The sequence below is a fragment of the Apodemus sylvaticus genome, chromosome 20 (genome assembly GCF_947179515.1).
Source record: "Apodemus sylvaticus chromosome 20, mApoSyl1.1, whole genome shotgun sequence".
Lineage (NCBI taxonomy): Eukaryota > Metazoa > Chordata > Mammalia > Rodentia > Muridae > Apodemus > Apodemus sylvaticus.
The window spans coordinates 15,979,796-15,990,934 of record NC_067491.1 but is presented as its reverse complement, the minus strand read 5'-3'; the positions used below and the strand labels follow the sequence as shown (position 1 = coordinate 15,990,934).

At 43.7% G+C, this 11,139-nt stretch overlaps 1 protein-coding gene and 1 pseudogene across 2 annotated transcripts in view; one reads left to right on the top strand and one right to left on the bottom strand.

Moving 5' to 3' along the window:
• Positions 1 to 2,873, bottom strand: part of Nup107 (nucleoporin 107) — a 34,938-nt gene extending 32,065 nt beyond the window's left edge. Inside the window, exons 1-3 of one of the 2 annotated variants that reach the window (XM_052165330.1) lie at positions 2,760 to 2,873; positions 594 to 685; positions 151 to 237 (exon numbers count right to left, since the gene is read on the bottom strand). In XM_052165330.1, the coding sequence (XP_052021290.1) occupies positions 151 to 237; positions 594 to 685; positions 2,760 to 2,767 (187 nt within the window). In that variant the 5' untranslated portion in view covers positions 2,768 to 2,873. Of the gene's footprint in view, positions 1 to 125; positions 238 to 593; positions 686 to 2,759 lie in introns of those variants that run through there. The other variant, XM_052165331.1, reaches the window with a different exon arrangement.
• Positions 2,874 to 3,113: 240 nt separating this feature from the next.
• LOC127671115 (protein Red-like) lies at positions 3,114 to 7,168 on the top strand (annotated as a pseudogene).
• Positions 7,169 to 11,139: the final 3,971 nt, after the last annotated feature.

Below are 11,139 nucleotides of genomic sequence, written 5' to 3'. Positions count from 1 at the left end.
TGTTCATAAGAGTTCAGGTAACTGTAATCATTATTTGTGCCACTTCCTGATATTATAGCTAAGTATTTTATTATGAAAATTATATAAATGTCAGCTGGTATTATGACTACTACTCTATTAAATACTTTCAAAGCACAGACAAAATCTTACATGGCTGTCGAAATGAGCTTGGAGTTCGAGGAATAATCTGGCTTCTTGGTGTAGTGGTACCAAAATTTTCATCTTGGTTGGCCTGAACTTAGGAAGAATTAAGGAAAGTTTTCCATGTAGAGAAAAAAAAAATTAAAGTTAAGCACTTATTTTACTATACAAGATAGATGAATACTGTTAAATCCACCTGTCATTTAAATTCTCAGATGAATATTAGATAAGTGAGTATTGATTACTAGTTAACTACTATGACAGTAGTGAAACAGAGCATGCTTTTCAGAGAAATAGGCATCTTAAGCTCACAGACATTCATTGAGAACAAGTATCTACCATTTAAACGCCAATGGAGGTAAGTCAATTTTATCCCAGCCAGTGTTTGATGTCTTGAAGAAAATCCCACAGCCCTGATTCAAGGCACTCTGCAATTCTTACATAAAGGATACTTAGAACTCTTTTGTGAGCACTGTGCTTCCTCGCAGTCCTTGTCACCTCCACCTCTCGGATCACAGGGGATGATATCCCCCCGAAGCCACTCCTGGAACAGTACAATCAAGCTCTTAGACGGCATCTTCAAAGGACTATCGTTAACAGTTACAGTGAAGGGTCTGAGGCAGTCAAGAGACAGCTCACGTCAATAGCCAAGTCTTAGATCTTTTTGCCAAGAATAACCTCTTGCCTCGAAGTCCTGCTTACTTCCCAAAAGCTCACCCAGTGCTCAGCTAAGAGCTCGTGTTTGACTTCCTAGTACCACAATGTGATGTTCCCTGTGGGGTTATCGTGGAACCTGAAATCTGTATGACAGTATGGTTTCATGAAGGTAAATCTTTCCTCCAGCAGACCGAAGAGCTCCTTAACTGCAGAATTTTATAAGACTTCTGCACTCTCTAAGGTACAGTGATGAGTTAGCAGCTTGTTGAAGGGGTTGGTTTTAGCCCAGACTCACACCTCTAATCCAAAAAACACTACATAGGAAGTGTCAGGCCAATCCGAGATAGAGTGAAAGCGGTTTCAAAAACAAACCCAAACAAAGAAGGAACAGGTTCTGAGAATTCTTCTTTAGTTTATTTTATCCTCATGCAAACTTCATAGAATATATTCATACGAGCTAAGCCAGTCATCTCGTCACTAGGCAGTATAATCATATGGGACCGCTGGTCTATTTTTGGCCTGTGTGCTGACCAAACACTGCTATGCAGCCAGAACTACAGTTTGGCCTGTGAGTACTATATGGCTTGGTGGGATGAGAAAAAGCAAAGGAATTCCAGTGAGTCGGAGAAACTGCCTTACAAGTAGACTAAGGATGCCTCCTGTCTTGGCACGGTGCTCCTGGCCTCCAGCACTGTCATCTGAAGGCTGAAAAACTAAACCAAGTGGATTGATTTTAAACATCCATCTAGTCCACCTTTCTTCCACTTAAAATCTCCAGCTAGCTTCCTCTGCTCTGCAGACTCAAGCTCACACTTACCAGCACAGTATTTACAACACCATCCCAATTTAGTTTGGCCCATCAAGTCCAACCACATCCCTGGTAGCATTCGGCCATGCAAGCATGAAGATTTTTCATGATTTAGTACATCTGAGTATGTTTCTTTTACAAAGGTCTGTATTTGTTTCCCTGCCACCTGAAGTACATCTATTTAAGTTATTCATCAAACAGCTTTATGGAGATACAAAGTTCCCTGTTGGTAATCTGTTTCTTTTTTTACTCCCAGAACCTAAGGGTTGTTATGCCAGCACTCTACCACTGAGCTATATCCCCAGCCTCGTAATGGGGTTCTATTTAACTGTTTCGTTCCTCAAATCTCTTACAGGCTCACGGTTCTGTATAGATAAGATCCTCACGGGACTGCTCTAAAACTAAATGTGCCACTTAAAGTTTAAGGAATACATAAGATAAACCCTAGCACAATGTCTTCGGTATCAGTAATGTGCTATTATTACTTAAAAGACCAGCTAGCAAGTTACTTTTACAGGTTTCCCTGAAACTCCTGTGACAGGGGGATTTAACATCTCCTGCACTTATTTTCCCCGAATTTACAGTATAATACATCTTATTACACTGCTTGTCTGTCTTCACTACACAATCTACTCCCCAAAGCCAAGATACATCAACAACCCATCTTTGTCTCAGGAGAGCATACATCACCTGATCACATGAGAAATTCAACTACCTGGTGCTGGCACTTTAAAGTCTAAGCTGACCATCATGATACCCAATAATGTACAACTGATATGACTTAATAACCACAATAAAACCACTCTGAGAAAGTCTAGACTGAGCTGTCAGTGTGGCTGATGGCTGTGACCTCGGACTGCTTCACTTAGCATTTCGAATGCCGGACCACCACCGACCCCGCACACTTCGGAGCGAACGGCGAGGAGCGAGCGCCCACGAGACCCCGGAGGTGGAACGCGGGAACCCGCATTCCCTGCATCCCTGCTCCAAGTCACGCCAAGCGCTCATTCCTCCACCAGGGGCCAATCCCCGGCAGGGTGAAGAAGGAATGAATGGGCAGCCCTCTGCTCCTCCTCCGTTTCCCACGGAGGTAGTTATGCCGCTAACAGGCGAGAGCCACTGTCTTGGCCGAGGCGTCCCCACCAGGACTGACCTGTCCATGGCCGCAGCCGTCTCCACCTAGAACCTTGCAACTTTGACTGCAGCCTGGCCGCCGCGTTTCAGCCTTCCCGCTCTCCGGAAGCAAACCCTTCGACCCGGAAGCACACCCTGGCTAAGCCCGCCCCAGAGAAACAATGTTCCCACTCAGCGCATGCGCAACTTTCGTCTACAGCCGCAGGCCCACTGGGCGCAGGCGCGGAAGTGTGCCAGTGCGTGACTGCGTGGCTGGGCGGTGCCGGCCAGGCAGGAAGCGGGGCGGGACCTGGGTGTGGTGACGGAGCTGGGTGGGCGTGGTCTGGGTGGAGTCCTACTGGGAAGCCGGAAGTCCGTAGCCTGGACTCAGGAATCCGTTGAAGTGTCAGGACTCAGCGTTCCTGTTTGTTGTTCTGCGCCACACTACAGGATCTGGCCGGTCTCTCGGGGCGCTCACCTCTTTTTTGAACTGTAGCCTTCACTGGCCGGGTTTTGAAGTTTTCTATCGTTGTTATTTATTTCTCTTTTACAGAATCGGCCGGGTTTTTGTTTTTATTTATATTTTCGAGACAGGGTTTCTCTGTGTAGCCCTGGCTGTCCTGGAACTCACTCTGTAGACCAGGTTGGCCTCGAACTCAGAAATCCGCCTGCCTCTGCCTCCCAAGTGCTAGGATTAAAGGTGTGCGCCACCACCGCCCGGCCCGATTTTTTTTTTTTTAAGAAAAAAAAGCAAAGCATTAAAAAAGCCACATGGATCCACAGCCTGTAATACCAACATTTGTAGAGGCTGAGGCAGGAGGATCACCATGATTTTTAAGTAAGCCTGCGATAAAACGTTTGTCGCCACTGTTTTGTTGAGGACATTTGGCGATTTGCTGGGAGTTGAGAGACCGAGGCCAAAATGCCAGAGCGAGACAGTGAGCCCTTCTCTAACCCTTTGGCTCCAGGTGGCCACGATGTGGATGATCCTCATTCCTTTTCACCAATCAAAACTTACCAGTGAAGACTTCAGGAAACTTATGACCCCAAGAGCTGCACCAACTTCTGTGCCACCTTCTAAGTCACTTCACTGTGAGATGACAAGAGAGTACAATGAAGATGAAGACCCAGCTGCACGAAGGAGGAAAAAGAAAAGTTATTATGTCAAGCTTCGCCAGCAGCAGCAGCAGAGAGAGAGAGAGAGAGAGAGAGAGAGAGAGAGAGAGAGAGAGAATGAACGTGCAGAGAAATACCAGGACTGTGCCAAGAGATGGTGTGAACAAAGATTATGAGGAAACTGAGCTTATAAGTACTGTAGCCAACTACAGGGCCGTGGACCCCACTGCTGAGAGGACAAATCATCACCAGAGAGGAGTCTAAATTCTTGAGTGGTGATATGGAACACACCCATTTGGTGAAAGGTTTGGATTTTGCGTTGCTTCAAAAGGTGTGTGCTGAGATTTTGAGCAAAGAGAAGGAGGAAGAGGAACTCATGGAAAAACCCCAAAAGGAAACCAAGAAAATTGAGGATTCTGGGAACAAAATTTAAAACACGCCTTGGTGGACGAAATGTGTGCTTTTCAAGAGTAAATCATATGAGCGAAATGAACTGTTCTTACCCAGATGTATAGCCTGTGTAGTAGACCTGAATGATGAGTATGCAGACACAGACATCTCCACCACTTTCATACACAGCACGGCTGATTGCCCCACTATGGAGGCCCAGACTACACTAACTACAAATGGCATCATTATTAGCAAGCTCACCCAGATTTTGTCATACCTGAGGCAGGGGACCTGAAACAAGAATCTTGAGAAGGAGAAAAGAAAACTGGAAGAAACCTTCTGAGGCTGACATGAACATTTTTGAATAGATTGGGGATTATGTTCCTTCCACAACCAAGACACCTCGGGACAAGGAGCTTGAGAGATATGGGAACAGGACCAGGAGTGAGACCGGAAATGGGAAGAAGAGGAAGTGAAGAAAAGGCACAGCTATTTTGAGAAGGCAGAAGTGGATGATGAGCCCATGGACCTTGACAAAGGACCTGGATCTGCAAAAGAGTTGATCAAGTCCATCAATGAAAGATTCGCTGAGTCTGCTGATTGGTAAGAAGATAAAAAGTAGCTGGCATGTCCAGCAGTTACACAGAATGCTATCCAGCCACGATGGATGACATAGCTGTAGATAGTGATGAAGAGGTAGATTATAGCAAAATGGACCAGGGTAACAAGAAAGGTCCCTTAGGCCACTGGGACTTTGGTACTCAGGAGGAGGAATATGTCAAGTATATGAACAACAAGGAGGCTTTGCCCAAGACGGCATTCCAGTATGGAATCAAGATGTCTGAAGGGCGGAAAACCAGACGATTCAAAGAAACCAATGATAAAGCAGAGCTTGATCAACAGTGGAAGAAAAGAAGTGCAGTCACCAAGAAGAGGAAGAAGATGGAGGCAGGTGGGGTGAAGGGAAAAGATCAAAGTACCGATCTCTAGTTCCAGCAGTCAGATCATTGCTGTTCTTAGTTGCTTGTTTCTACAATTCCTCAGAAGGTTGCAAACTGTTTTTGTTTGTGAATGTTTATGAATATTTATTCTGTAACTTTATAGATCTGTGTCCCAAATGCTAAGATTAATAGCAATGCAACACCATGTCCAACATATTCCATTAAAAGTAGTTAAACATGCAAAAAGAAAAGAGGAAGGAGGAGGAGGAGGAGGAGAAGAAAAGAAAGAAAGAAAGGAAAAGAAAAAAACCTCTTATCTCATCACCTAGACACCCTTAAGGTGCTAAGTTTACAGACCTTCTACTTCGAGACCTCATGGAAGTAATGAGAACTTTTGCCATAAGTGAACCCTGAGGTACCAGGAGAGCATCCAGAACACTGAGGTGCTTGTTAGTATCATTGTTACTAAGAGGTGTTACTGGTCAGAGTAGGCAGGTTACACTCAATGCTATTTCTCTTCGAATTCCTCACTCTCTACAGCACTGTGTTGAAGCCAAGGACTCTAACATCCAGATTACAAATTATGCCTTCCCCACAGTCCTCCTTTGGTGCCTGCAAGTTAAACACCGGAGAGATGAAGGATGGTGGGACATTAAATCTGACGTATTTTAATTGCTAGATATAACCAAACAACATTAACTTGCCATAAAGTTGACAGCATCTAACCCACTGGGGCCTCTCTGTGGAGGAAACCTGTATCAATGGGTTTCCCATATTCACACTTAAGAAACTTGAGCCTTTCAGAAAAGTCAAAGGTATGAGAATGAAACGTAGACTTTGTCTTTCAGAGCAGAGGCAGCTAGAAAGGTGACACTACTGTTGCTTTTTGCATTTGGTTTTACTAACTACTCTTGCAACTTAATGGAAAACAAATAATTCTTAAATTGTTTGCCACTGTAGAGCACTTAGCACAACAATATTAAATCCTATGGTATTCAGTTCTAAATTTCCTTCACTGGTATGAATTGATAGCTCTTTTTCTCTGTATAAGAAGCCAGTCAGGTTGCTGCAGAAGAAAGCATTACCAAAGGAGTCCCTTTGCTTGGCCACTGGTAGCTAGGCTGAGAGTTCAGATATATATTATTTTTTTAAGATTTTATTTATTTATTATATGTAAGTACACTGTTGCTATCTTCAAACACTCCAGAAGAGGGCATCAGATCCCACTACAGATGTTTGTGAGCCACCATGTGGTTGCTGGGATTCGAACTCAGGACCTCTGGAAGAGCAGTCAGTGCTCTTAACCGCTGAGCCATCTCTGTAGCCAGATTTATGGTTTTAATTACATAATATGTTTGGCAACAAAGTAACAGTTCAATGCCCACTACAAAGCAGTCATTTCCCAGCTCACAACAGAAAAACAATACCTTGTTCTTAATTCTTGCTTTCCTGGCTAATATACTCGAACAAGGAAAATGGTAACAATTTTGAAACCTTGGTAGAAATAGCTATTCACCTAAATGAGTTACTTTAAGCTTGTCAAATAATTTTCCTGAGGAACCTATTGAGCCAAGTGTGGTGGTCTCTAAGTCCTAGCAGAGGGTTGGGGGGGGGGGCTACAGAAGGATAGTTTGCCAGCAAAGCCTGAACCACATGGAGAAACTATGTATCAAAAATTAAATAGAGACAGTGAGGTATCTCAGTAGGTAAGAAGACCTGCTCTGGAGCCTGACCCTCTGAACTGGACCCATGATGCTCACAGGCTAGGAGAGAACTGGCTCCCACATGTTGCCCTCTGATCGCCATACGCATGCAGTGGCATGACCTGCACACTCAAATAAAGATAACACGAGGGAATAAATGCATTCGTGTCACCATTTTTACTACTCAAGGTAGTATGTCTTCCAAAGTCAGCGCACAGAAAGCCCAAAATATACCTGACAAGTGCTTTCCCATATTAATAACTTAAAAAAAAATTGACTCATGAATTCATGATGGAAGATTTGCCAGTAGCGTTTTTGGAGAGAAACAATGCAAGATGTTATTGTGCTAATAAACTACTACAAAGTTTCTCTAAGGAATTGTAACTAAACTTTTTTGAATTATCTCCTTTTAGAAATTAGTACCCAGGGTATTGACTTTGTAACTAAAAGCAAATGTGTTGATGGTGGGCCACAAGATCCTCATCTGATAGCAATGCTGGGTACCTTACAAGTACAGTGGAACCCCATACCTGCACAAAGCCATACAAATGCAGCATCCAACGGTATCCAACACCCAGCCGACTCTAGGTTTGTTCACCTTCTTCCCTTCTCCCTCACAAAGCTCCCCAGTCAAAATTCAAATGTCAGCCTGGCATTTAAATTATACAAGGTGTGACATGACGTCACCTGGTCTCCATGTGATGTAGACATAAAACAAACCAAGGGCACACAGTAAAGGCATACTTTTTAACTCTCTCCCTTCTCTCTCGTCAATGTTTTATCAAAGCTAACTGCAAGTAAAGGCATCTACAGCTCTCATTTGCCAAACTACCTATAGAAACCGGAGACTTTTGTATGTAGCAGAAATGCTAAGTTTGCAAATAGACCTCCAAAACATACAAGAAAAAAATTTTAAAGGCCAAGGTGTGGAGGAATATAAAAAAAAGTGATGCTTTCTTCCCTGGTGAGCATAGATGCCAATATAACATAGAGTTGAAACCTTCGCTACAAGTGGAATATATCCATATACTCTATTAAGCCTAAATTTCAAATTTAAAGAAAATGCCAATTAGTGTTATTTTATTGCCCCAAAGTAGACTAGGAAAGGCTATGTTCACAAAGAAAGATGTCATTCTTCCTGAGCAGCACGTTTGATTTTGAATGCTCACTACACGGTTGTTACACTGTAACGAGCATTCACAAACCAAAGCCTCACGAGTCAGAAGGAAAGCCACAGGCAAAAGAAAAAAGACAGGCACTGTTAATTACAGAGGTACCTACACCTTTGTGCTGTCTTCTCAGTAACTGAATTCCCATTACAGCAGCTAAGAAGCAGATGTAAAACAACCAATAAACTCCTTAATTTCATTTGATTGGAAGGGATAGTAAAGAGAACATCATACTCTTTCCTATTCTTCCAAAAAAACATTTCCCACAAAGCTTGTCTAGTGGCTTCCAAGTGGATTGGGTTTAGCATCTCAAGCAGAAAGATGGGGGAGAGGACAGGACAGACAAGTGTGTTCTGAATTGTAATGATGTGTCACCTCACACGGGTGAGTCTCGACATATCATCTCGGCGGTGTGAGCACTGACTGCTACAACCCATTGCTCTGCCCAGCCCTGCATGCGCTAGCAATAGCTCATTCAATATTGTCTTGACAGAGGCCTCTGAGACAAACCCGTTAAGAATGGCGTGTAGGTTTGATGGGAAACTGCTTAGACTAGCCAAAGCTGAAAGGGCTTAAGCAAAACCCACGGTGTTTCTCATCCAAAGTCTCAGCACGGGTCAAGGGAGTGTGGCACAGCAGTGTGGGGGAAGGTGTCCAGGCAGGCCCCTGTCCAGGCACTTCTTCCCCCTGAGGGACCACACACACACAGGCATGGTATAGAATAGAGTTTATTCAGAGTAGGGGATGGGAGTTAGTGGTAGAGAAAGGCAGAAAGAGAGAGAGAGAGAGAGAGAGAGAGAGAGAGAGAGAGAGAGAGTAGAGAAGTAGAGTGGAGGCCGGCCATGACCATGTGAAGGCGTGGGGTGGGGGGGAGAGCCCAAGGGGTAGAGAGGTGAGAGGATGTGGGAGAGCAGAGAGCAAAGAGGGAGAGGAGGGGCCCCTCTTATAGTGGGCCAGATCTCTGGGGCGGGGCATACCTGGCTATTGCCAGGTAGGTGTGGCATGGAGCTTAGAACACCAACAAAAACACCTTTTGTATGTGACAATGCCAAGAAGGTATGCCCCCGGGTCGTCCATGTGAGCTAATGCACTAGCATTCCTCATTTGCTCTGTTGCCTTATCTTTGAGTCAGGGTCTCTCCCTGAACCCAGAGCTCCCCAACTCAGCTGGGATCAGCTGCCTAGCAAGATCTGGTAATCCTCTGGTATCCACTTCCCCAACAGGAGCAGGGCAGGCAAGCACCAGTGCACCTGCCTTGCTTACAAGGGCTTTGGGGTTTGGAACTCAGACCCTCACTCCTGCAAGGATGCTGACAAAGCGATCTCCCCAGCTCCTCCCATCCATCCCTGAACCAAATTATCAATTTAAAGGAATAATGCTAAGATAGAGACTTGCTCCAGTTTATGGACCTCCAGGAAGCTAGAACTTCATATTTATTTGGGTTATAATCAACAAAGATACTTTTAAAAATTCACGTAAAAAAGTCATGCTAGTCTCCAGAATGGGTTTTAGAAAAGTAAATGAAAGCTGGGGTTGGAAGAGGTGTAGAAAGGGAAAGTCCTAAGTCAACCTCAGGACTTAATGCTGACACTACAAATTGGCCTTTTGTTGACTGTATTCTCAAACACATGTATTCCTTTTTTGTTTTTGTTTTGTTTTGTTTTGACTGGCCTGATAGTTTAATCCTACTGTTTATATTTCAAAGGTAATCTCAGGGTAGTGGGGCAGTCTATACAATGTTACTTCAAATGCAAAGAGAAAACATCAATTGAACAATACTTTATAATAAAATTCTGCAAAGGGCAGCATCCTCGGACAGACTTACTAAAAGTCACGTAAGCATCTCAATACACTTACATGGCACAATACATCCACATCTATGAGTTCTAGGTTTGTGTGCGATAAAGAAAAAAATCATTTGCACATTCTCAACAAAGCAGGGCCTCAAAAAATACTACTAATATACTGGTATAAACATGTATACACTTCTATACACACATGCTGTTTAGAAAAACATCTTATAAGCAAGGAATAAGAAACATTTAAATAAATAAATAAATAAATAAATAAATAAATAAATAGAAGCAACCAGGTCCCATACATTCCCTGCTTCCTCCTGTTGAAGGAGCTAAGGCAGGCCAATTTTTCTGACTCAGACTTTGTGTACTGAAGGAATTCCGGTCTTATCTCAACCAAGCAGATTAGGTAATCATCTTTCAAAGTTACCATATTTCTAAAAGACATACAAGTACATTTTGTTACAGTAAAAAAAAATCTACCCACTTCAGCATTCTGATAAAACCTGGGGGCAACACTGTGGTGATTTTTTTTTTTTAATCAAACTGACACACTTAACATCAGGTGCGTAGCAGCAGTTAGCTGATAGGACAGAGCCCGCTGCTTGCCAGAACGATTTCTTTCAGTGCCTCAACCTGGTGGTGAATTATTGGCACCTGGATTTGCACGTTTTAAGATACAGTTATGCGAAGGCAGACACAGAAGCATTTCTGAAGCAGGGAGGCCACTGGAGGGGGCAAATACATAGTCACATGCCAGAAGTGTACTGAAAATGAATGCACAACTCTAATAAGGAAGTGGTTGTAAAAAGGGACAAATTCCCTGAGTCATTAAACAGGCTATCAACCAAAGACACGTTGTGCCACCTAGAGAAAAACGGGAAACTGTACATTGGGTTCTTGGCTCTAAGCATTATTTCTTGTGTGTGGCTCGCCGTGATCGTATAGTGGTTAGTACTCTCGCGTTGGGGCCGGAGCAACCTCGGTTTGAATCTGAGTCAGCAATATTGTCCTTATGTATACATTTCTATCCAGAAAGGGGTTGTAATGTTGCAGCTGCCCACTTCTGGGTGGTGCCTGAATAACGTGCAGAACCATGAGTAAACCAGGTCCTAGTCTTCTCTTCTTCAGTCAGCTGGTCATAGGGAACACCCCATGAGGCTATGGGCGCATGCTTGGCAGCAGATGGCATTGTAACAGGAGTAGAAACCATAGGCATCTGAGCAACTTCTTCATGTAACTCGCTTGTGCCTTCAGGACCTGCTCTGGCCCAATCACGTATATACCACTTCCATTTGATAATAG